The sequence below is a fragment of the Amblyomma maculatum genome, chromosome 1 (genome assembly GCF_055883805.1).
Source record: "Amblyomma maculatum isolate TAMU_Amacu chromosome 1, ASM5588380v1, whole genome shotgun sequence".
Taxonomy (NCBI): domain Eukaryota; kingdom Metazoa; phylum Arthropoda; class Arachnida; order Ixodida; family Ixodidae; genus Amblyomma; species Amblyomma maculatum.
In genome coordinates this window covers 97,420,669-97,447,150 of record NC_139344.1, presented here as the reverse complement: position 1 = coordinate 97,447,150, position 26,482 = coordinate 97,420,669, and the positions used below count along the sequence as shown (strand labels likewise).

Here is a 26,482-nt window from a genome sequence, read left to right as displayed (position 1 = left end):
TCCTATCTACTGGGAGCGAGTGAGAGGGGGCTGCAAGATATCTCTCAAGTCCAATGCGTGGGAAGGGTGAAAGGAGGGGCTGGCAGGCTGGCCGTCGAAGGGTCGAAGCACGTTAAAACGCATGACTGCTTCGAGCTGCTTTGGGCGCTCGCTTAATTTGTGTGCATGTGTTCTTGCATGCGTGCGTGTGTGTGTGTGTGCAAAGGATGTGCGAGCAGGCTGGCCAACGCATACGGCGCGGTTTCAAATGAGTGACTGTTTAACTGCCCGCGGCAAACTACAGCTGGAGCAGTGTGCACGCTAGCTCTTTTCTTTTTTTTTTTTTTCACCAGTGAGATATGGGCTGCAGTGGCCTGAGTAGCAGCGGATAGAGCGCTAAGGATTCAACTGTTTCTGTTCACGTGCTTTGAACTCTGTTGGCCGCTTTTTTACCTTAAGTTCAACCCATTATGGGGAAAACCTTGCATAATTTCACAGCATAACTCGTGCGCAGGTACTCAATATATTTTCAGCCCCGCATACGGTCAGTAAGTACCCTTGGACATTTTCACTAAGCATACGCAGAATACCTGCAGTGCGCTGCGAAGAAGCAGACCTCATGACTCCGGTTCCTTCATGGCTTTGATTAACCAGCCACCCCGCCAAACCACCGGAAGAAAAAGAACGAAAAAAGATGGCGAACAGCGCACGGAATCGGCGCCCCATGCATCGTGCCTTTTCACTGAGTAGCGCCAGCAGCGGGGGGGAAAAAATATCTTCACCCAGGACCTGCAAAAATATTCTTCCCCATTTTCCTCCAATCAGCACGGGTCTCGAAGCAAAAAGGCTCCTCGACATCACCTTGATGTACAGGATAAGGACACCCAGAAAAAAGGTCAGAATCAGAAAAAGGTACATGAAGAGATCAGACTGGTCAGGAATATGAGCACCAATGCTGCTTTCTCAAAAGGCGTCGAGTCTGGAAATTTTGCAGACGTTAAGAGTGGACACGCCCTTCTGAAGAATGGACAGGAAAGGCTCGCAGTGGCACTGTCCAAGTTGGAGTCATCAAGGAAAGAGAAGAAATAGTGCCTTAAAGTTGCAGTTTTAGGAAGCGGTAATTTCTGCAGAGAGTTTTTATACTAAGACAGCTAGGTATACCTTCTTTCTAAGGTTAGTGCTTATAGTGTAGTTGCATATCTCGTTATGCCTTCCCTCTGAATAAAAACAGCTTTGTTTTTAGCAAAACTTCCTGTTTGCTTAATTTGGGGCTTTGTAAGCAAAGAACAGCACTTTAGGCTGCATTAGAGCTTGAAGCCTTTTTTTGCATGGCTATGGTCATTATAAACAACTGAGCAATTGGGTTCCAGAAATAAAACAAGCGTCCTTTATTTAAGCATCTCGAGATTTGAAATTTTGCTACAACAGATTTTTTTTTTTTCTGCTACAAAAGCTCAAATATTTGCTACAAAATGCGATTTTTTCTGCTACAAACCGATTTTTTCTGCTACAAAAGCTGCTACATGAAGCCAGTTGCCAGTTCCACCACTGTTGTATTGCCTAGTGCCTATTTTACTAGTAGTGCCTATGGCACTGAATAGCATGTTAGTAGTTGCCAGATTCTGGCCTTTTCCAGTTAAAACTGAATTGTGAGGTAATGGACTCGACGCATTTTTATCAGTATTTTTCGGTTAGAACCAAAATGTCCAGCCTCCTATGTATAACCTGTGGGACATGACAGACCCAGTGTTGCACAATGGCTCTTCTCTTCCTGAATGCAGGCAGCATCCGCCGTGTGCAAGAGGGCCTGAGCCACCCACTGATTCCATGCGGCTGGCACTGGGGCGGCTCTGTAAGCGACCTGCCACCTCTTCTCGTGCAGCTACTGGCCGACATTCCTAATGGCCAGGCATCGGCATGATGGCTTCTCCCTCACCCCCAATCACTCTTGGTGAGACATTTTATATCTTTGTTCCTGCAGCATTTCAATCAGCAGAAAAAGCTTAGCGAGCTGTTATGAATACTGCTCCTGCCTTACAGTTGTATTAATCAGTCAGTGTACACTGCTTAGAAGCCTAATAGGCTGCATTGATCATATGAATGTCTAACAGGTGCTGCCTGATTTTTCTCTTGAGATCCACCTGGATCTTTCTCAAAGGTCCTGACTTACCTTGCACTTGAAGAGCCATTGCGTTTTTCTTCTTGCAGGTGCTGCAGACAGTCACTGGCATTTTATCGCTACAGCTGGCCAACATAGAGGAACTTCGGGGTTGCTGCCTTCATTGTTCATCACAGAAATTTGCACTGGCTGTATATGAATGCCATTATGCAGTGCCATATTATTGAGGCTGGGCCGTGAAATGTTGCTTTATGATTCCCACTTCTTCTGTGGCAGGATAGGATGGGAAAGTTGTGTGTGGCGCTGCATCTCTTCTGCCAATAGTTTGGTTCTCCATTGAACACCCACTTTTAGGCACTGCTGGGAGGAATATTTTGGCAAATCTTTTGGCAATTCTCCATTGCCTCCGTGCGAGTCTTGGAGTCGAGAGGATATCAAGTTGCTGGAGCGGCAAGATGCATTTTTAAAAAAAAAGCCCTTGTTGGATGTCTTTCTGATGCCTTAACAGTGGCAATTAGTGTGCTCGATAATGGTCTTCAGCATCCTTAAAGGAATTTGTGTCTTAGATGAATATTTTTGAAATGGTGCAGCATGATAGAGGACATGTGTCGCATATTTTTAACCCCTTTTCATCCTGGCACTTCATGCTTTTAAGATGTTCCCTGTGCCTTTGGCACTCTCCTTTGGAGACGCTACCTTACTTGGACATGTTGACCTAGTCGTGTAGCTTTGTTGGTTTTTAATACAACTCTGATACCTTGCCGTGTGTTTTACATTAGGTTCATCATTAGCACTTGCTGTGATCTGACCTCGCAAAAGTGCTTTGCATCTCAGAGTATGTTAGTTCATCAGAAATGCTTCTGTCAGTTTTAGTTCTTACGGAACTCTAGGTGTGAGATGAGCTGTGCCTAAGTCAGAGCATTTGCCTTGTTTTCTCTGTGATTGGTGTTTTAACTGTAAATAACTGGACCTTTGTATGGCCTGTGAAGATCAAGTCACTTTTGGAGTGAATAGGGGAATTTATTCTGTATATCTGTACATACCTCAGGAGGCCGATGGAGCTGCACTACTGTTGCACATGCACAGAGATTATGGATAACCAGAATAAGTGATCTTGTGGAGTCATGAAAACAGGCTTGTGCGAAGGTTCTGCACACGGCCTATAACTGTTCAGCAGTACTTATCATATATCAGATTTTAATCTCATCTCCTCTGTGCAGCTGAGCCATATTTTGTCTTGTGGGGAGATTCAACTAGCTACATTGGGAAAAGCCAGTGTGGGTGTTTCTGTATGTGTGTCATATCTGACAGCTGTACTTTGTAGAAACAGTCTGCACGGGGAGTACAGTTTGCTCCTTTTTAGATGCTTTGTAAGATGGGTGTTGCTCTTAGTTCTGTACTAAGTCAACTCTCCTGTTTTGTTCACGCAGGTAGCTGAAGCTACGTGTGTTTAAATTCAGATGCTTCATTTGGCGTTATGAAACAAAGGAAAAAGTGCTACTGGCACTGCTTAGCCATTGTACGTCAATTTTCTTTGGTTGGCAACAGAATTCAGTGAGTGAAATTTCGGTCAAAAATTCTGCTTGGCGTCTGATGCTGCTCATATTAAAGGCTCCTGCCTTTGAGGCAATCATCCATGGCAGGTAATCTAGCCCTGGATTGTTTCTGCATGAACTGAAAGCTTATTTTTGTAATGTAATGGCTCGTTAAAGGATCTATTTTTTTAAACTATGCCTCCAAAGGCTCGAATGATGAGGGTTAGAAGTGTAGCAGCAGAACAAAACATGGAGAGTTGGCGGCATAAAGCCCACATAGTGGGTCCAAGAAGCACTATGTTGTTTGTTATTTACACTGATACTACTAATGAGACTTGTGTACTGCTATGACTGAGTTTTTTATGCACTGCTCATTTTGTTAAATTTCATATATCTTTTGCAGGTTTATGAGTGATGTTTCACAAACAGAATCACGAAGCCTCTGTATATGCTTTATGAAGTGTCTTGTTTACAACCTTTGTGTTCTTACTGGTGTTGCTTTTAGAGTACCTGCTTTTTGTGATGTGGTCATTTGTGCTATGTACAGCTGGGTGCATGCTGACAGTTTTTAAATGTCACGCTGAGAGGCATCCACACAGTTCCCATTCTTTAAACAGCAACGAGACGAATTCTGCAGGTGTACCCCAGTTGAACATGGCAGTTCATTTTCACTCGTCCAATGAGATTTTTTTTTTTTTCTGAACTTGGCAACAGACGTTTATGCATTCTTCTTTTTTTCGTAACCTAATCAGATCAGTGAAGCTTTTACTTCCCAGGTAACTTTTTTTTTTTTTGTGTGTGTGTGTGTGTGTGTGTGTGTGTGTGTGTGTGTGTGTGTGTGTAAAGAAATGTGTGTTTCAACAGTGCTATGTATTGTGGGAATCCCCTGATTTCTAGTCCTTGCTGTTACTGGTTCCCACAGTATGTAGACTCGTACTGGTGTTGCAGTGGAAAATTACCTTTTGTAGCCTCTCTATCCTGTTGTTCTGTTGAAATTGTGCTTGCCAGTGCGCAAAATAGTATGGCCACTCGGCATATATTTTAAACCTTGGGTCTATTATAAGAACTTAATTTAAAATGTTTAAAGTCTATGAGGCATTAACAAAATCCGCAACTTGAGACTTAGGTTGGTTGCATGGCAGGGTTTTGTTAAAAGAGCAGTGCCTTTGTTCTAGGGCTCAAATCACATGCTATATGACATCAGCAGTAATCTAAACATAATACAAGCCATTATTAAATGAGCTGAAAACAAATATTGAGATAGCAGAGCTGAACTTCCTGCTGTTGGCCGTAAACATTGGCATTTGCATAGATTGGTTGTGCTGTTTCAGCTTTGTTGTGCAGGGTGAATTGCAGTGGTCTCTCTCGAATGCCCCTTCCTGCACCATTGCATAGTTAAACAGGCAAGACATTCCAGGTGTTTCACAATTTACAGGTGCGGACATAAGTAAACGGAGCACGCTTTTCCGTTCAAATTAAAATCACGCCTTCTACACTGGAGATGAAAAAACAATATTTGTCCTAGTGAAAAGGCACTGGCGTCTAGTACCGGATCGCACATACCACTACTGCCAATTTCATTTATGCAAGGCGTGAAAAATAATAGAAGAAAAAAGCTCGCTTCGTCTACTTTTGTCCGCAGGGGTGCTCTCTTACTTGAAATACTTTTAGTGAGAAGTTTATTACATTTTGACATAATCTGTACCTTGCATTATGGTAATGCAAAAAATATTCTTGCATTATTGACAGGCATGTTATCTGCCCAAACAGCAATGCAGATGTCAGAAGTGACACTGTCTAGTAAGAGAATGAAGAGTTGAAATCACTGCACCAGTAAAGCTGCTGTCAAGCGTCCCCATACAACATGAGAGGACAAATATGTACCTTTCAAGAATTTATACCTTCACATCTGCCTGTTGGGTGGTACAGCTAGTTCATTAAGCAGCGGCCATACCGTTTGGCTCTCTTTTTTATGTCCACCTCCTGTGCTTTTTTTTTTTTTTTTCTTTCTGCTAGTTTCTAAGAAGTCATAGGTATGTCTGAAAGGTTTACAAGTCTGTAGTTTGCATTGCCACATGTTAATGGTTCAAGCATTTGTTTTGCAAGATCCTGGTAATCTGCTCCCTTTGCTTCTCTTAAATAGAGTACCATGTAATACATTAACTTTTCTTACGGTGGTCTAATTTAGAGCTACTTGATTCATTGCAGGTGGGCGGTGAAAACGTTTATTAAAAGTAGAGAGTTACATGGAAGTTGCTCTGGGGTTAGGCGTAGTGCTCTTCCCCTCACAAACACTAGGTGGAGTCCCTAGTATGGGACCCCAGTAGCTTCCAATGCCGCCATTGCTCATTTGACCAACGCCTTTTGGGCTTTCAGGTCAGAGCAGGTGAGTAGGGTCGCCTCCCAGTCCTCCCGAGTGGAGTTTGGGCTAGGTGCAAAGGCAGATTTCACATGAATGGCAAATGCTTTTTTTTTGTCAAGAGCATAGGTTGACCTGGCCAGTAGCTGTATGTTAACCATTTGCAAGATAAATGGGGAGATGTCCATTTCTCAATAACCAATATCAGAGTTCAGTGAGCATTTTTCATAACCCCAGGTAACATCAGGCTCATTTTACTATGTGAGTATAAAAAATCTAATTCTGTGCTTTGTTTTCTTACTGTGGAGGCTTCATTGCATTCATTTTACTTTTCCAATGCAATAATTTTTCAGTAAGGTCACAGCACTACTGCAGCCATACCTTGTAAAATATGCTTTTGTGAGGTTGATGTATCATTTGCTGTAAAAGTTTACAATCCACCACACCGTTGAAATGAACAATGGGATGGATTGTAGTAAATGCTGATAGTAGATGGTACATGAATTATTGCATAAACCTTAATCTGGAGGGAAGTGAAACTGGCATTTGCAATATGCTACTGTGTTCCTAATTTAGGTCAGCTTTATGAAGCTAGGTTGATTTGATTGAGGAAATTTTTCGGTTTGCAGTTCTGGCTAATAATGTATTGTATAATTATAAACTCCCCGGTTTTTAAATTTGGCTGAACACATTAGCAAAGTATGAGTTGTCATCTGTATTGTAGTTTTACATATATGATATGCTTTTATGCATTATTCTGTCTGCAATAAATTCACTCAAAATTTGCTTTCTAGTTTTCCACTGCAACATAGTATATTTGACATGCAGCATTTTAAAACTTTTTTAATACCTAATTCAGAAATTGAATGTTTTGCTCAGCACCCTTTATTATATTTTGGTTGTGTCCCATTTACTGACATTTTATGCTGTTGAGTTTTTTCAGAAAGGTTTTTCTCAGGATTGTTTGTACTTTAACGTATTGCTTGGTTTTGACATTCCCCTTGCTCAAAGAAAAAAAAAGATACACTTATCTTTGTATAAATTAATCACTGTAGTATCTAGAACATGTACCAATGCACTGTAATAACTTGCTACTGTTGAATTTGTGCTCGTTAGATTAAGGTGCACATTGAGCCGGTGATAAAGGTTGCCTTTGTTGGGCTTTTGTGGACTGGTTAGTTGAGGGACTAATGACATTCAGGCGATAACATCCTTCATTCTCACATATAAAGGAAGCACATAATACATAATGACAGGAGTGGAGAAAGGCATACAGCAGGGGTACTTTTACGTTTACTACCTTAACTTTTTTTATTATTATTTTGGGCTTGTTGCAATGCTTTAATCACTTCACATACTCACTTTGGTGACTTGTAAAGCCTGAAATGATTTTGCTGGTGTAGTGTGTAATCAGCCAAACCTAACCGTTCTTTTAGTGCAGATGCATTTTTGCCTTCATATTGCACTGTGGGCATTTTGGAAAGCCCACCCAAGCTATGCTCACCCCACTGTACTACATTGCACTGCTGTGCAGCTGACTATTAACTGATGTGCAAATTTTTACTCCTTTTCACTGCATACATAATACTTCTTCTTGTGCTGTGGTTTTTAAACAGTTGATTTTTATTGAATTCTCAGTGTTGCTTAAGCTTTTAGATACTTGGCACCTCTTTAGCACATCTTAGTAAGTTAAAGAAGAACACATGGTTAACTATGAATGAAGAGGTGCAAATTATTTTATTAGTATTGTCATTTTTCTCTATGGCTACAATTTTCAATGTTTTTGCACTCGTGCAAGAAAAGTCAAAACCTAATCAGGTTAATGAATGTTTGTTTGCAAAAACTGGATTACTGCAAAAAAAAAAAAAAAAAAAAAGCGGTAAAGTGCAGTTACACAGGAGTTATACCAATATGTGTATGCATTACCTTTGATTTGTCATAGCATAGCCTTGGTAGTTGTGTTACTTGTCAGGAAAGACCGTTTTGCACAGAAATCTTTCGTAAAGTATGAAAAACCTGAACTGCATAGAATGCATTGCTCTCATTGGAGCACATGTTCGAGCAGCATTCTGTTAAAAAAAAGCTGATGCTGTAATATTCCAGCAATTCTTGGGGATAACAGTGTATGCAGCATTTCAGGATAGGTATTCTTAGCCGTTCATATGTGTCAACATACTTAGTTGCAGGTTCGTGGTGCTTCAGTCTTCCAAAGTGTCTCAGGCTTTTTTTTTTTTTTTTTTTTCTTTTTACTATCATCATCCACACAGTGCGTGGTTGCTTGAATCTTCCAATGTAAGCACAGTTTTGTGGAAGGACAGTTTGCTTCTAATGGCTGTTCACATTAGTTGGTGCTTTTCTTTTCTCTCTCTCTGAATGACTATTGCCTTCATGTTACAGCCTGATAAGCACATGTGTACTTTATGCAGTTTTCTGTGCCATTCCTTTGGTAGACTTCGTTTACCATATAATGCAGTAAAGCTGCACAAGGGAAATGATCCTTTCCTAGTTCTGGTCAGCCTAAATTTTACCAACACAATCACGTTCCATGCTCTGCACACATGCTGTGACACATTGCATGTGTAGGCAGTAGTTTGAAATGATCTGGCTTCTGGTATACTGCTAGTCACTAACAAACCTTCTCTGGGCACCTTCTCCTTTTTCAAATGTTTTTGTAAGAAAACAATAGGTATTATTATTATTCTCAGTGGCAGTTGTATGAAAGGTGTCATTTTAGAACATGGGTCCAGATTGTCCTAATTATGTGTATAAAAGTGCTATTACTTGTTTTAAAGTAGGGATGCAGGTTCTGTTAAGTACTATATTAACATTTTTTTAACTTGTGTTCAATTGGGAGGTTGTTACTTGGACCCTGAAACATTGAATATATGCATGCAATATAGGTTCATATTGCAATAGGTTTGTGATAATTTTCATCTTAAAGTAAAATTTTAAGCAGAAAACTTTATTGTACTCTTTTATTATGTAAATCTACTGGAGTCTGACACTGTAAATCAAGGTGTAAACTAAACAGCAAGTTGCTTAAAAAGGATTTTCCCTTCAGCTTTCTACATATTTTCTTAAGCTGCTTATATGTGAAATATGCCATTGTTACTATGCTCAATCTAAATATTGAGACTACTGTGCTTTTTTTGCAGTGTGTTCTTTTCTTGTGTCCCACTTGTGTTATTTGTTCTTAATTGTGGGTGACACCTATACATGTGATTCTGTGTCAGTTGATCCTGTAGTGATTGAAATATGTACAAGTTGAATAATACATATTGTTATAGAACCCTAGATCCTGTCAAGATCTGTTTTATTATTACTAGTATCTGAGCAGTCTACATTTGTCTGCATTTTTGTTTATATAAACCATTTGTGCTAGTTAATGCAGATTTGTGCTTCATCAGTATGTCATGGTTTTTGTATCTAGAGACTGTAAAAAGTAAGAGACACTGCCAGAAAGCATTCTTCCCAGCAGACATGTAGAAAACTCTATTTTCTTATATGGCTTATGTGGCTACCATTCCAAGGGTCTCAAAATTATAATTTTGGGGTGGTTTGTGCAGTAATGGGAACTCTGCACTCTTGGAGTGAACTGGTTATACGTACCCCATGCAAAGAACTTAAATGGAAATGCAGTTATTCGCAAAGGGACTTTCCCAATCTGACATTTTGCAACCTAGTTCCGTTTCCCACTTGCCATTGGGATGTACCTGCCTTGTCATGGACAAAATTTATTTGCTGTCAGTGGCATTTAAGATTGTGAAAAGTTGTACCTACACTCCCACAACAAAAGGCTACAAAATTCTCTGAACTGTGTTGGCTTGTAATAAGGAACGAGCAAGAAAAAATTAACTACATGGCTTATATCTGTTAGCCCCTTGAATTTTCATGTCGATAAACACCGATCAAAGAAACTTAGCACTGTGGATGTAGTGTGTTAGCATAGCAAGCTTCTGAGCGCCTTTCTCCCTCTGGTCATGTGCCAATCCACTGGCTGCGACCACTGTCAAAAACTGCATGACTGAATAAGCAACACAGAGGACGCAAGTTATGCGCCAGAAGTTTAAAGCTGTCCAATTTCAGAGTGCAATTACTGCTGCGCACAAAAGTTACTATTCACCTTAGATGTCCGCGTCAACAATATCGCGATTGATTGTGTATTTGTACTAGATTATCACAAGATGTCAATAACTGCATGGTGCCGTAGTGCAGCTGGTTGCTCGTTGAATATTCGCACTGTTTGATAGAGTTTGAAATATATGTACTGCTCGTGAACTCACTCAATTCGCCTTTTTCACAAGGCCGCTTTGGGCATGTGCACCTCTTCCCTGGTTGATAACAAACCAACAACCCCAGCTGCGCATGCACAGTTCTTGGCCTCCGCAATCGGCGCAGCCGTAGCTGGTCTCAGAGGCCATCTGTAGTTAATATTTGTGACAGGCATATGCGATAAATGGTGGTAGCCGTCAAGAACACACACCGTCATTTTGCTGGCAGCTGCATCTCCCACGGGTGTTTTCAACCAGTAGCAGACGAATTTTCAACCACTCCCAGAGGGCGCCACATTTTGTGAAAAAAGGCATTGTTGTGCTTTCGAGAACGTCTGAAGAAAATAGTACACTTAATTCTGCACTCAGCAGTAACTGTGCTCAAAAGTTGGAGAGCCCTAAATTTCTGGCGAATTTTTCGAATGGGCCTTTTTTTTTTTTTTTTTTTTTTTGTAGCATACCCATCTTGCGGCTGCCAGGTAAAGTATGTTTGAAAAGGCGGTGGGGTTACTGAGGCTCTCTCACATATTTTCTACATAAATACTTTCACAACAGTAGAGTGGACTTGTTTTCCAAGCAGTAGTCAAGTGCAGGGCTGTTGTTCTTGCCTAGGATGTGCAGAGATGCCTGAGCCATGTGTGGACACCTTGACTCACCTTCCCGCTCTTAACCTACTTAATTTATGACGAAAGAACGCTGCAGGTGAACCTGACCGCGTCTTGTTTATGCGAGGGCAGGTGAGGACAATGCGTGAATTTTCGAGGGCCTAAAAGATACTAAGACTGCGCGTAACTTCGATGATCGAGGAGACTTCGTTCGTGGAAAAGCACGTACAGCGAATTCCCCCATTTTCGCCTGCCATGGTGGTCAAAAATGGCGGAAGAGGAGGCTTCGCACATGCACAGGACGTTACTGAAAAAAAAAAAAAGAAAAGGCAATGGCTTAGCTCAGCTGGTCCACGATATACGGAGCGAAAGCGGGACAATTGCAGAGTCACCGCCCGCAATAGTTCCATGTTCTCGTAGTTCGGCAACGACTCGGCGTCTTTGCCGCTCTGCGACTTGACGCCGTCGCCAGACATTCTTAACATTCTTCAGGAGTCAACGACATACGCTTAGCCTTCTTTGCTTCATTGGCACTTTGTCGGGTTGCCTCGCGCCATGCGATGACTTCTGGGTCCGTCGACGCTTCTCGTAGCCTCCGCTGATGCCGTTCAGAGTATGTGCACTTGCCGACAGCCTCTTTCCATGGCGCATGTAACGAGCGACCGCAGCGTCGCCGCTGATATGCTCATCTTCGCGGTAATTAGGTGGTCACGCGGAGCCAGGCGCGACAGCGCTGCTGGAGATCTTGACTCAGGCGCAGTGAGGAGCAAAGCGCTGACATCACGCGCGGGGACCGGCGCGGCAGCGGCGGCGAAACACCTGCGGTACTGCGGCTCGGCGCAACCAGTTGGCGTGGTAACGACGCATGCGCAGTTGTGGCTCCGGCTGGGCACTGCGTCGTTACCCCCGTCAATATTGCCAACGGATCTGAAAGGCCATGCGCATGAATGTAGGGACTGCATGAGAGCAAACTATTTTCTTCGCAATGGTGGTCGAAATTAATACCCCTCGAAAACGAAAATTTTGCCCTGACGTTTTTCAAGGCGCCTTCGCAACACGAGTCGCTCCAGAGCTAGCCGCAGCTCCAACGGTGTCCAAAGTAGGGTGCCGACATCGAGGCACCCTAGTCCAAAGCATGCACAAGCGGCCCCTCGAGACAGTTCAGAAAAACTGCGTCTTTCTTTGGTAATATACATGCATTAGAAATGCTGAGGTTCCGTTACTGAGCTGTTTTACGTCAGATATCGTCGAGAACTTCGGCAGAGCGTGGAAATCGCTTAATTGTTTAAGGTAGCTGTGTCGTATTTTGAGCAAAAGAAAAACCTTACAAAATGATTTTTCCCCCTTGTGTAGAGAGATATATTCGGAAGAGGCCGCCCGCCGCCTTCTCTCTCTTCCTCTTTACTTCTCTATCCCCCTCCCCCTTTCTTCTTTACCTTCGATGGTGCCAGGCTATATATGATGAACGCCTTTAATGGGGTGGGAAGCGGGGCTGGCTGCTCCTGGCCCTACGGGGCTGGAACTGGTAGGTATTTGCCATTTGCGGCGGGATCATCGGCTGTTGGTTAGATTATTTCTTACATCACGCAGCTTGCGGCCGTGGCCAGTCAGTGCAATGGGGAGTTCGTGTAGCCTCCAATGTGTAACACTGGCGATGCATATAAATAAACACGCAGCGTGGCCCAGAAGCAAATTCATAGCGTCATGTAGCAAGTCAGATAGTACGCACGCCATGGCGTTCGTCACACCTCTTTTTCAGCTCACGGGGAAGGAGTGAATTTCAGCAGTCTGGTTGTGCTCAACGAAGTGCATCGGCCTCTCCGTTGCGATGCCCCTGGGCACCCTACTTATAGCTACATATCCAGTTTGTTCAGTCGGAACGGTTTAGTTCGATCAGAAAGCCACAACCGTGAAGGTTGATGCCTTCATTTGCCAAGAATTATCTTCAAGGCGAACAAGCCACTTTCACATCTTTTAGCTCCTCTGTTGGTGTTGAGTGTTGAGTGGTGATAGTGGTTTATAATCAAAAAGAAGGTAAAGAGTCGTGAAGGTTGATTCCTTCATTTGCCAAGAATTATCTTCAAGGCGAACGAACCACTTTCACGTCTTTTAGCTCCTCTGTTGGTGTTGAGTGGTGATAGTGGTTTATTATTAAATAATCAAAAAGAAGGTAAAGAGTGTTGCCGGCCGCGGCAACCGCTATCTAAAATCTGAAGCACCAGACCTGCGGCCGGCGGGAAAGGGGATAGGGAGAGGACGGCGAGGGAAAGTACAGAGGGAGCGATAGCAAGAAATGGCAGGGGGAGCTTTGTAAATTATTTACAAAATACAAAAAAGAACGAGTTCGCGTCGCTCGCGCGCAATTATGTCCGTGCACTGTCCACAAATGACTGTGCGCGAGCGTCCACTGCAATTGTTTGCAATATAGTTACAAGGGTGCATGTACAGGGTCGTCCACTTCTAGCTAGAACACGGTCACTGCTTTTAAAGCAACATTGTACCTGACGCAGACAGATATCGATGCAAAGCGATGCAAGCACACAGAGACACGGATGTGCTGCTTCACATGGCCAGCCACTTTAGATTACTGCGTGGCCGGGTCGGATGCAATGTTGCTTTAAAAGCAGTGACCGTGTTCTAGCTAGAAGTGGACGAGGCTGTACATATCCATGCGCGTGTAGTGTCCTATCGCAAACATATATAGCGCTCTCGACACAATGCACAAGATGCCTGGGTAGGGCGCCCGGCAGCCGTTGTTCCCTCGCCCGTTTTCAGGAGCTCAGCCAAATCCACAGAGCTGGCTTCGCCACAATGAGGGTCTCTCGACGGCGAAGCCAACTCAAGCGTGCAATGATCAGCTCCGTGCATCCGTATATAGTGGAAGTAGGGAGACAGTTAAACCGGCCAATCTTTAACAACCTACTGACCAGCTCTGCGAGCAGCAGCAGGGAATGACTTTCTTCTTCTCTTTGCTGCCACGATAGGGGCATATGCGGAGGGGAGCTTTACCAGGATCTATTGCTGTCAACAGCCGCCTATGTTATTTTAACTTGCCCGATTCTATGGTTGCGGTTCTTGTTTCGCCGATGTGTGATGCCGGGCACTCGCAGTGTTTAAAATTATGCTAACGCGCCTGATTGTTTCCTTTTGAGGACACGATCCCTGGGTCGTGGTAGAACGTGGCTGTCTTTGTGAGCCACGGAGATTTACCTTCGTAGAATGCCTCTCGCGTGCTGTGGTAGCATGGAAGCACGATGCGGGCGAGTTTCCTTGCTCCTTGTAACTGTATCTCTGTCCTTCAGACCAGACGACGGGAAGCACGTTGAATAATGGCACGTATGTACCATGCAGCATATATTCTCCTGTAGAATGGCTGACACAGTGGCTCGTCGTGCTTTGAAGGAGCAGGTGGACTTGGTCTCTCCTCACAAGGGTAAATGCAATGGAGGCCTTACGAATCGAATCATTAGATTTGAACGTTTAAATAGCGACCAGTATGATGCATGTCTGCTTCCTCTACGCACAGAGCTTTAGGTCTCCCCATTGTCTTGTTACGAGGAATGGTAAGGTGTCCTTTTTTCGTTCCGTTAATTTAATTTTGTGAATTATAGGCAGAGGGCTCGACCAAGTTTAGCTAGCGCAAGAATATTTTCCACCTCTGATTTATTTATGATGCAGAAGTTAGACCACAAAGCTTCGTCCTAAAGGTGTCCTGAGAATTATTTCTAAAGACGTCGCGTCGTGAGGATGTCTTGCACGAAGCGATGCATGCATGGTTAATCCGCCATCATGATGTCGCTGGCAGCACTGGCAGCAGACGGCGGGCAGCTCAGCCAGGTTGAAGAGCAAGTGCCTTGTCGTTTTCGACGGTCCACTGAGCAAACACGCGGCTTTTCGTGCACTGCCCTTACGTGCGTGCAATTGTCGGCAGATTCCTGAGGAACGTACGCGTCGACACTGTGCCCGAAAACTCGGGCGCGCTATGGAGAAATGCAAAGCAGTGCGACGCGGACCTGTTCAAGCTACGCCTCTTCAAGCTCGAACGACTGACTGCACTAATGCGTCCGGGCCTGGCCGCCCGTCGACATCGCCGACATTCATGATTTTAGTTTTGGCGAGTAGTTTTATACTTGTTCCGATTGGGGCGTCGATCTCGCGTGTGGTGCGAGCCATTCGAGTCGGCGTCGCTAGAGGAATCATTTGCCTTCGCCTTCTCTCCATAGTGTTGGCGTATTTTTGGAATCGTGAAGAATCCGCAGTCGGCCTGTTCGACCGCGCCAGAATCGTCTGCGCGCACTAGGCGATCATGTAGACGAGGCTGTGTGGCAGTGCCGTGCTGTGTTGTCTGCTGCCAACGACATCGCCATGGCGGATTACCCAGCATGCATCGCTTCATGCAAGCTCAATAAATACTGGAGGAAGCTCCTGAAGTCTGCTTTGCGCAACATTCAGTCCAAGCATGTTCGCATATATGGATGGGTTGATAATTTGTTCAAACAAGGACTCGAGGGCCGCGGGGCTCGCGCTTGCTTGGCTATCTCTTCACCGCCGCATGCTGCTGTCAGACTTCTTTCTTGCTCTCTCTGTCTCTCGGTCAATGCAGAGCAGCGAGATTTTGTGCATGCTCAAGCCAGTGCGGTATCTGTGTACGTTCCGACATCTTTTTTAGGAAACATACGGTCACGCAGCCCACAACCTACTGTGCGTTATTCGTTGTTGCAGGCGGGAATCTTGAGCGGTGTTTCAGATTTCAACCGGGGACCGACAGTTGCAATGGATGCACCGATTGCCTGCATTGCACTACACGGGTTCTCGCGTAACGGAAGCCAAAAGTTTAAAGAGGGAAAAAGAACAGGTAGACGTTGCGGGTAGAAAATAAGCGCATATGTATACACTTTTAGCGGTTGCCACTAAGCGTGTTTTTTTTTCTTCATTTGCGTTGATTTAATTAGCTCAGTTTTCAAACTGCCAGAGAATAATAATAATTGGTTCACGAGAAAGGAAAGGCGTAGTAACTTGTCCGTGGACACCTGTACCGCTTGCTCCGTAAGGGAAGGGAGGAAGGGGGAGTGCAAGTGGATATAGAGAGAAAGAGGAGCCGTAGTGGAGGGCTACGAAGTAATTTCGACCACCTGGGGATCTTTAAGTCGCACAGCACACGGACGCCTCTTAATTCGTTTCGCCTCCACCGAAACGCAGCCGCCGGTGGTCGGGATCGAACCCGGGTACTCCTGTACACCAAGGTACTTTGTTGGGCGAGTTGGTACTTATTCATTATTAATTTAAACAGCGCGAACACGAAGACAAAGGACAAGATAAAAGAAAGACACAGTACACGCGCTGTACTCCAGTACAATGGTCGGGCGTCTTACCACTGAGAGCGAGAAGAATTCGGCGTCAGCGAGGAAACTGCGATACATGATAGGACGACAGCAGAAGAGCGTTCATTTTTTTTTTTTCATTTTTTTTTTTCATAGTAGACGAAAGGTCTCACTTCATGCAGCATCGGAGGCGGTTTCCGCGCGCTAAATCCGGATTATGTCTGCTGCTATAGAGCATTTCAAGTAAATTGCCCTGGACGGAGACATCCCACCGGCCGCTCCGCTGATATGGCTTGACCGCGCTGCATAGTGCAGCCGCAGTCGGCCGTCGGAGCTCTCAAATGTCGGCATGCTTTCCGCAGAGATTTCACCCGCTTCTTTTGGCATGACCGTGACCAGCGAATTCAGAACGTATAAGTGGAGGAGGGCTGTGAACCAATGATTTCCATAGTGGAAGCGTTAAACGGACGTATTCGATGTAAACCTATTGAATTTTCGCAGCATTCCTCGTCTTGAAAAGAGGGCATAATGGCTTTTTTTTTCTTTTTTTCAGAACTCGGCTTTCAAACGCGGAGCGCTGGGGAAGCGAAGACCGAGCACGGAGGAGAAGGGCATGGCGGCAGCATGAAGGGGAAGAAAGTTTTGGCGAAAGCGGCGGTGGAAGGTGTGCGTGTGTGTGCGCGTGCATGAGTGCGTGCGTGTGTGTGTGTGTTTCAGAGCATACGCCGCCGTCGTTCAGCGCAAATACGAGCAGTCTTACTGTGGTTTGCTGGGAACTCACTGTTCTGTAGCCATTTTATCTTGTCATCAAAAACATAGAGCTCTTCAACATTGGCATGCAATTTCGGTACTTTTCAGAAAGGGAGAAAGATATAGAGACAAAATTGCGTATTGATTGCATTTTGAAAGCCTCCGGGTCTTCATGGCGGAGGCCCGAGTCGAGGACTCTTACGCCAGCTGCGGAAGGTGTCGAAAAAAAAAAAAAGAAGAAAGAAAGAAAGACAAGACAAAGACAAGACAAAGACAAGACAAAGAAAGAAAGAAAGAAAGAAAGAAAGAAAGAAAGAAAGAAAGAAAGAAAGAAAGAAAGAAAGAAAGAAAGAAAGAAAGAAAGAAAGAAAGAAAGAAAGAAAGAAAGAAAGAAAGAAAGAAAGAAAGAAAGAAAGGCGGTTTGAATTTCCTCAGATTAGGGTGTTTACGAATTGTGGCGGCGCCCGTGGCCAGAAAAGTGAATTCTGTCCAAGTTACAAACTTGCTCTTCTCGATAAACGCACAACCACACTGCGCCAAAATCGGTTAACAGGTGCAGCATCAAAAATTCGTAGACATAATCCTGTTATTATCAGACAGCTCCCATGGATGAGCCAGAACTCGAGAACATTTTTTTGCTAGCTATCAGCACAAAGCTCACTTAAGGCAGCTGTGAATGGCGGAAGAAAATATTTAGACTCACGAAAAGAATCGTTACAAAATGGGGCCCTTGGATTTTACTGGTAAGCTCTGACCATGGAGCGGCGCTCAGGGTGATTACGGCTGCGTAAACCTAAATTTAGTTCGGGCAAGCTGGACTTTTTGAATTTCGTGCTTTTTTAACTGTAGTCGTGTGGAGAAAAAGACTATATACCATCACGGAAACAGCGCAGAGCCACTTGAGGTTCCGTTTGACGTTCTACAACCTTCAAGCGCCGCAAATTAAGCTGGAGTTCCTAAGTGCGAAATTCCAAACTAACGTTAGCGCGCCAGGTAGTAGTAGACGAAGTCTCGACATCGAAAATAAGCACTGGTTTTCACTAAAGAAAAGGTGCAGCACTCTCTCTTCTTCGTGGAAATGTTATTTAAGCAAGGTGGAGAGATCCCGCTGTTATGACCAGGGTTTCAACCGAGGCTCTAGCGGCTGGACGACAGGAATTAAGCGGATCCGGCGAGCGGAAGCCATTGAAGACACCCAGCCCGCGGCGACAACGAGATGGGTTTCATCGCCACCGCGTGCTGTTCAATCGCCACCACATGCTGCGGCGGTCAATCATCTCGCCGGGTCGGAAGGTCCGCGAAGCGAACCATTCATGTGTAATTACCCGTCTGACACTCGCAGGGGTGACCATGAGGAAGTTTTCCCTATTGTTGGCGAAAGCAGGCATCTTTTTGCTGAACGGGAGTGCTAGGGACATTCCAAGAATTAAATGCTATGACAAAGTGGCCCAATTGTCAGGGGCGGACTTCTCGGAATCCCGGACCTTCTGAGTTTAGTACTGCGTTTCTATCAGCTCAAGACAATGATCGCCAACAAAGAAGTTCACTCTCACCACATGAAGATGTGCGAGGAGGCTCAAGTACCACCAGGCAGTGTGCGGCACCTCGAACGCTTGCAAGTGTTTCCCGATTGGACTGCCCGACATGAACTCTATGGAGCTGGGGACAGCATCCTGGATAACATGAGTCACATACCTTTTTGAGTGCTTCAACGGACAGCGACACATGTGCCAAAATCTCGTGGCTCTAAATAGGAGTATCGCTATTCCGGGGCATATTTGCAGTCAATGTCACTGCTTTCCGTGTAAGCTCATCAAACACATCAAGCTTTGAAAGTAGGCTGTCCTCTGCTTCTCCAGCACCCAAGATTAAATATACCTTTCAATATGATATCAACGATCTGGTTCATTCCTCTGTCAAATCGTTCTTCAACTCTTTTTTCAACGCTTCGATCTCCGCAGCCGGTTGTCCAGTAACATTTCCCTTAGTATATTAAGAGAACTTCTTTTTAGGTTAGTTGGTGTCTATTCATTATAAATTAAAGGCGCCAAAACAACACGCACACACACAAGAAAAGAAGAACGGGACAGAGCGCTTCCCGAGTATAAATTGTATGGGTAGACACTTCTTGAAAAGATTCACTAAAACCGTGTATTGTATGGTTTACTTGTTCTTCCACTGTTTCTGTGAATGGATAGCCCATTGAGTCTATCGTACTGAACCTTTGCCTCGATGCCTAAACGTGCAAGACATGTCTTTATTTCTGCCACCATGCACCCACAACAACGTCTTTTTGTATGAGACGAAAATCTGCATCGGGTCGACGCCCTGCAGCTCTTCCTGCATCGAGGCAAGAGGGGCAGCCGTTGCGCCACAGCCTGATCTCAGGTGGTCGCAGATGTCCTTGCAGAGTATCGTGTCTGAGCAAACGGGGCAACAGGTTGCGTGGTACGCGTTCACATTGACTCTACAAGTGCATGCCCATCTCTTCAGCCATCATCACGTGCCCACTACCGTTTTCTTCATTCAAGCATTTCACCTGTAATTTAAGCAGCTCATGAGGATGGAACTCCTTCCAAGTGATGGCCTAGCTGTAGCTCGTAGCGATTTCCGTCACGGAAGTAGGTGCATGCTCCGTTGTCATATCACTCTGGGCGTAGCAACATATTCGTGTAGGGCTGCATGGGCTCTTTGTTAGCTGCGAAAGCACCAATCAGGAGGTTCAGAGCTTATCAAAATCTTATAACGTTTATATATCTGCTTCGTGTAGGTGTTCACCGAGGAATGAGGGAGATAGAGACGCGTCGCAGTGGAGGTCTCCGGAAATTTCGACCACCTGGAGTTTTTAACATGCACTGACATCGGACAGCACACGGGCACCGTACAAACTGCGTGAATTAAACATGGGTGTATAGAAAAGGCCCAGTATCTTTCACACTTCTCGCTGGACACCTGAGCCGCGCCGTATGGGAAGGATGTGGGAAAGAGTACGTGGTGAAGTGACTTCGAATTTCCACCACCTAGAGACTTTTACGGGCACTAAAATTGCTGTACTAATTTCTAAATGCTAAACCGCCAAGCAAAACATGCTTTCCCGCGTCTTCATCGGTTTAAGCGGTGTTAAACCCCGGATAATTTTTGTAGGCTAGCCTGGCCTCACGGAACTCGCCGTGCCGTTCAAAAACCCGCGAAATGTGTGTTAGTTGATTCTTGATAATTCGATCGAACAACGGCACCGAAATATTGTTTGAAATATATGAGGACATCTATCAATTAATTGCTCTGCATGCTTAGGTGTGTCAGGTCGATGTGAGCGGCGATCGCGTGCGGGCGTAGTACGTGCGTGGACGAAACGACACCGCCCCTTCAGTTGCCGGGTGGACACCACAGATTCGTTTGAAGGCTGTAATATTCTGTTCCATGCCTCCTATTGCGCCCCCCCCCCCCCCTCGCGTTTTCTTTTTCACAGTTAATATGTCACGTACGTGCAAGTGGCCGAAATTATTTTGAAGTATTCCACTACGCGTACGTGTGCATGTGAACGGCATATATTTCGCAGATATGCCCGTGCGCGTCAAAGAACCCCAGGTCTCATAGTAAGAGTCGTTTTGCGACGTTAAACTTACACAACACCACCAATCGACGTCCCAGTTTTTTTTAAAACTTATACCTGAAGTGAGCATGCGACGTAGACCGCGCCTACCTATATAGCGCATCATCTTGCAAGCAAATTTTATCACATGCAGTTGATTAGCGCTGGCAACGTGATTTTCCCTTTCTCCTTACCTTTTGCTTACCTGCATGTAGGAGCTAGGTAGCGAATTAGAGCGAGCGCAGTGCGCAATCCGAACAGCTAGTGCGTTTTTTGCCACTTGCTGTGTGTCAGGCAGTCAGGCGTTGCGTGCCATTTTCGTACCTTTACAATGACAAAAGCCTTGATTTTAAATTCTGCCAGTTGTAAAATAACAGGGAAGGGCAGTGACGTCCGATCACACAAAAAATGTCACCAACCCGCCACAAACCGATCGGCTAGACGCGCTCTATATTGGTTGATTCTGACCGGCGGAGAGTTTTTGTGATGTGACTGTAGCGTTAACCTCTGTCACACGAACACTTCCGATCCCCATTGAACTCGATCTGCATTGCGGTTTTCAAGGGCTGAAGCATCCGGTGCTACACGGCCGTTTTGAATGACCATTCGACGGACGCGAGCACTAGCTTGAAAACTCGAGAGCGCTTGAAGAAGCGGCTTCGAGCCAAGTAGGCTCGGGCTCGATTGCACATGAATTAATGTTGCCGTGTGGCAACCTCGATCTGCGTTGAGTTTAATGCAGATCGAGTTCAATGAGTATCGGAAGTGTTCATGTTACAGCGCAACGGAACCGAACTAAATTGGCGCGAACGTTCCGCACTAAAATGAGGCTACCAAGCTTAACGGCAGTCTCTTATGACACGGGTGCGCATGTTTCCACAGCGATGCATGCACACCCGAGCAAATATGGGCTGACGCTGCATATTATAATCATTCAAGGTAAAAGCTAGACGAAATCACTCGTGGGGGGAAATAAATTCTTTGGTTGTATAACATATGCTTGTAACGAGAAACGGAACAAAAGAAAGATTTTTAACACAAGCCAACGCCAAACCAACGCTGAAAAGGCAAGCCGCCTTGGAAACCGAATGAAGAGCACGAGTTGTCACAAAACGCACGTGCAATCTACAACGGCATTCTTTCTTTTTTTTTTCAAACATGAAATACGCACGGCAGAAGCTTCCAAAATGCTACTCGACGCCTCAGAGAACTTGAGCCGTATGAACTGCAAATCACGCCATTGTCATATATAAAAAAATAACACCAAATCGTAGATGCGATAATAAATTGTACCAGACAGCATAAACATGTGAAGCATGTTCAAATACTCCAGTCAAATTTCTCATCACTACCATACAGCCGTCGCCCGCCGCTGCAGCGATACAAGATCCGCCAAGGATCCGCCATGATCGGCAGTATTGACTATTATTCAGCGTGTAAGGATCAGATACTGATGGCTGATGAAAAGCTTTAAAAAAACAAGCTGTAAATAAAAGCAGACAATACAAATCTGTAAATAACCTCTAAAATAACAGAAAATACTGTGACTTATAATACTATAAATTAATTCTGTTAAACCAGTATACCATGGAGCGCCGCTGGTGTAGTGGTATCATGCAAGATTCCCATTCTTGCGACCCGGGTTCGATTCCCGGGCGGCGCAAATGTTTTTTTTCGCTTATTATTATTATTTCTTTTTATGGCTTAGGCGATTGCAAACTTTGTTGAATGCATCGCAATCGCGACAAAGCCACAAATCTAATGTCTGAGTTCTCTTATTTATTTATTTATTTATTTTTTTTTTTACGTGGGACCCCAGTGTGGGACTATCAAACGTCGCCGATAACGCAACGTCCGTCGACGGCGAATTCTCCGCCGCGGCCTGGATATCAGCTCAAAAGGGTAGCGGTCAGCTGTGCTTTCGACCGTGCTTTCGACAAACCGGGTAACTCCGGTTTTCCTCTAACGCCTATCGCGGCGTTATTTACGACTGGACACGGCTGAAATAAAGACAAGAATACGGGGAGAGGCCCCCGAGAGGAAGCGCTCAAGATGCCATAAAGGAAAAAACCTAAAAACCCTCAAAGCCTCAGAAGTTGAAACTTCCGGAGGGCAGAGGGGAGGAGGGACGAAAGAGAGAGGGGGCACGGACGGACCACGGACGGACAGATGTCTCGTCTGCTGCTGCTCCGGGCAGGGGTGCGATCTGTGGGGGTACGTGCGCCGCCGCAGTGTTTGCCGGGACGGCTCATTCAAGATGGCCGCTGACTTTTGTACGCAAAGCATGGCGCGGGCAGTTGAACAGAACTTTACGGCGACAAGCTGGCCCCTGGTGCTGTGTACCGATGTCTGGGACGTTTTTCAGACTTTCTAAAACTTCAGTCAAGAAGTTGACCAATGCTGCTACTCACGAGGAAGCTACCAGATCACGATCAAGGCAAGATAGTCACGGGGTTCGTTGGGCTTTCTGTGTGCGGCACTTGACAATGAAAGCTACCGAGCGCCCTTGAAATCGGACTGTGTTTACGTCGCTTCTGCGCTGAAGGATTTTCGCATAATCCTGCCGTCATCTCGTGGTGGTTGTTGGCCTCTCTGGAAAGCTCTGTTCTTGTGCTGTCTGTCGATTTGAACATGTTTTCTCGGTCTTGAACGAAAGTGAAGTGGTAGTGTCCGGGCGCCAATCGGGCAACGGTCGCGATGTCTGTCACAGCTTTCGGTGTCCGTGTCAAAGAAGAGCCTGTATCTGCAGCCCAAAGTTCAACTGAGGGCGTCTGTTACGTCTGCAGTAGCCCCGGGGCAGAATACCCGCTCAATTCGCGGCCGCGAGATCGTGGCCCCTACTTCCCGTTCCTCGAAACGCACATCCCACCCCTAGGCGCAGACCGGCCGACGTCCGAAGGTGTCGTTCTTGCCTGCCCCGTGTGCTTCTCTTTTCTCACGCAGCAGTGGGAAGCTCACGAGCAAAATGGTACTCCTCGAAGTAAGCGTATGTACTGGCTGAAGCGCACTGACAACGGACCTTATGCGGGCATGGAGCCCAGCATGCAGGCTCAAGAAGAAAGTCCGGAGCGGAGTTCTCGCCAATCTCCCGTCGCTGCCACTGCTGCTTTAGATTTGAGTCTACCCTCTCCAGGAGCACCTGCCACTTCCACGGCACTCGCGCCAACAACCAACGAGGCTTGTTTTATTTGCGGCGGCTGCAGCCGCAACGGACCACTAGCCAATGTGTATGCCAAGCCCATCGCTAACTGCCCCTTCTTTCCTAGCTTGGCGTCGCATCCTCTGCCGCCAGGTGCCAAGCCGATGGATTCGGCCGGCCGTGTTCAGGCATGTGAATCCTGCCATCGGTCGCTGTTAGAGCAGTGGGACTCATACCAGCGTTACACAGTGCCCCATTCCGAGCGCCGTTACCGACTGCCGTCCCGCGCCTTTACTTGTTTTACGTGTGGCCTCGAGTTTCCGGTAAGCGCCCAGCGCGTGGTCAGTGCGGTGCCTGGACCTGATCAGCAGCCCGTATTTCCTTTCCTACGCACTCTGGCTCCTCCGCCAGGTGCTCAGCCGCTCACGGCCACAGGCCGAGCTCTAGTTTGCTCCATGTGCAACAAGTCTTTGCAGCGTCAGCTCCGTGTTTTTGAGATCTCCAACGTGCCCGAGTCGAAGCGCCACTTCAAGATCCTGCATGAGGGGACCACGACGCCTTCGGCCGTGCCGTCGTCACCGGCAAGTGTACTCCGCAAGCAGCTTCTGTCGCCGCAGACAAAGTACCTGGGCTGCTACCTGTGTGAGAAGATTGGGCCCTTGGAAAGCCTGGTCGCCTGTGACACCACTCCAGCAGCAGGCCCGCACTTTCCATTTCTGCGCGACGTGGCGCGACCCATTGCTGCACGGCCAATGGACAGTCAGGGCCGTGTTCTCCTTTGTGCTGAGTGCCGTGCTGAGCTCCAGCTCCAGTGGGATGCATTTGAGAGTGCAGGGCTGCCGTTAGTCCAGCGGCGCTACCATACGGCTGGCCTGACATCACCACCGTCAGCCTCACAGGGTGGATGCTTTGTCTGCGCTGAGCCAACAAGCGAGACATTTCCTGTGTGCAGCCGTGAGGGTTCCGGGCCATTTTTTCCCTTCCTTGAGTCTCATGCAGGCCCTGGTGCACTCGACAACACTGGCACGGCACGGGTATGCACCTTCTGCTTCCATTCACTCATGGCGCAGTGGCTGGCTTATGAGAGCTCACCACACCCTGAGGATGCAGCCAGGGCAGCACGCCGCTACAATACCCACCACTATGTTTGCTACATCTGTGGCATCACTACCTACCGGCGACGGGTGCGGACGCTTACTGTGCGTGATTTTCCTTTTCTGCGGGAACATCCAAGGCCGGCAGGTGCGCTCACCCTTCGAGATGGAGTAGTCTCATGCCTCACCTGCTTCGAATCCCTAAGCTCCCAGTGGAAGGACTATGAGCGCATGCGAGTCCCTGTAGAGATGCGCAAGTACAACTGGATTGTCCTGCCTCCACCACCTGAAGAATCCAGGGTTGGTATTTATGCTCTTGTATGACAAATTCATGTTGACCACCAGTCAGAGACAAAAATTACAGCAAATTGCAAATGACTGAGCTTTCTTTTCTGTTCAGAGCCTCTCATGAAAAATATTTCTCTGGTTTGTTTTCTTTGGGCTGCCTATTAATATGCTTGCTATTAATTCTAGCAGTACTTTAATCTTAGCTGTATCATTAAAAAAAAGAAGTGGCTAGAACTGTATTCTTTGCCATTTCTTTGCAATGTGGTCTGTTTGCTTAGCTAACGGAAATGCGAATGCTTGTATATACTTTCAGCTGAGATCCATATGGAATCGTCTGCCTGCTTTCATAAGTACCTTATGCTCATATAACATATTCTGGTGGGAATTGTCGAAATATGAGGTTCTACCAGCATTTTTTGCTTCCTGGGTGAGTTCTTATTTCAACATGGTGTATAATTGCAATTTGTCCTACATGCTGGTGCAAAAAGGGAAGGAAAAGAGGCAGGATAACTGATTGCTTTCCTGACTCTCTTTCCTTGGCTTTACTGCATTTTCCTTGAGGTGGGGATATCCGAGCAGACTGCAAAAACTTTACCTGCTAATGCAGCTGCTTTGCAGAATGTTTTGAATGCGTATGCTGTTTTCTAATTGAGCACAATCTTTTCTGATTGACTATTGCACTTCCCTGGTTAGCTGTCTGCTTGCTGGATTCCGTGGTGATTGCTGATACCGTGGTCATTTCTGGAATGCTATGAGTGAATTCCAGTGATTCATCTTTTCATAACCTTTTCTAAGGTTTAAATTATGGCACCAAGACGTTTTTGAAGAATACATCATTGCTAGAACAGGAAGGGCAAGTTATTGCAGAGCTAGCTTTGCTGTATGGGTTGCTGTGTTATTTAGTATTCATTTGTAGATGGTAACATTATTTGTTCTGTGTAATACATAGCAGCTATTGTGTTTTGGACAGGTGTTTTCAATGTGAATTTGCTATATGGAATTGCACTGGTGTTCATTGATTATGTCAGGTGCTTTGAAACTTTTGCATATAATTGTAGTTTAAAAGCAGTTTTGTATCGCAGCTGCTGCAGATATTAGCTGTGGTTTGGTGATTCTACTAGATTATTGTTTGGAAAATAGACTAGCTCTCATTTACTACTGACTAAACATCCAGTTTTTATTAGCGCTGGGCATAGCCGCTTTACCTAGTTATATCAAATGTGATCAGGCGAAAAAAAAAAATCTTGTAGCCTGTGACATATAAAATTTTTTATTGGGCCGCTGAAAGTGCATTGAAATATGCACTCACTTTGATTTATACCGGAAATTTTAGTAGCCAGTTTTTGTTATGCTTCCATACTTGTTTCCAATATATATCTCTTCTGGGTTGACAAAACAACTGCCTGTACATTTCCTTTACCATCAGCTTC

General features: G+C 45.5%; 2 protein-coding genes and 1 non-coding gene across 5 annotated transcripts in view; all 3 read left to right on the top strand.

Annotated features, from left to right (window-relative positions):
- LOC146203266 (endonuclease/exonuclease/phosphatase family domain-containing protein 1-like) overlaps positions 1–4,331 on the top strand; it is a 44,607-nt gene extending 40,276 nt beyond the window's left edge. For all 3 annotated transcript variants that reach the window (XM_084588639.1, XM_084588640.1, XM_084588641.1), the window contains exons 10-11: positions 1,761–1,930; positions 2,188–4,331. In XM_084588639.1, the coding sequence (XP_084444765.1) occupies positions 1,761–1,900 (140 nt within the window). In that variant the 3' untranslated portion in view covers positions 1,901–1,930; positions 2,188–4,331. The remainder of the gene's footprint in view (positions 1–1,760; positions 1,931–2,187) is intronic.
- Positions 4,332–22,123: 17,792 nt separating this feature from the next.
- On the top strand, positions 22,124–22,194 carry TRNAG-CCC (transfer RNA glycine (anticodon CCC)). Its single transcript has one exon. It is a non-coding gene; the product is annotated as a tRNA-Gly (tRNA).
- Positions 22,195–22,687: 493 nt separating this feature from the next.
- LOC146203264 (uncharacterized) overlaps positions 22,688–26,482 on the top strand; it is a 173,090-nt gene continuing 169,295 nt past the window's right edge. The window contains exon 1 of the mRNA XM_084588635.1: positions 22,688–25,064. Coding sequence (XP_084444761.1) covers positions 23,229–25,064 — 1,836 coding nt within the window. The 5' untranslated portion in view covers positions 22,688–23,228. The remainder of the gene's footprint in view (positions 25,065–26,482) is intronic.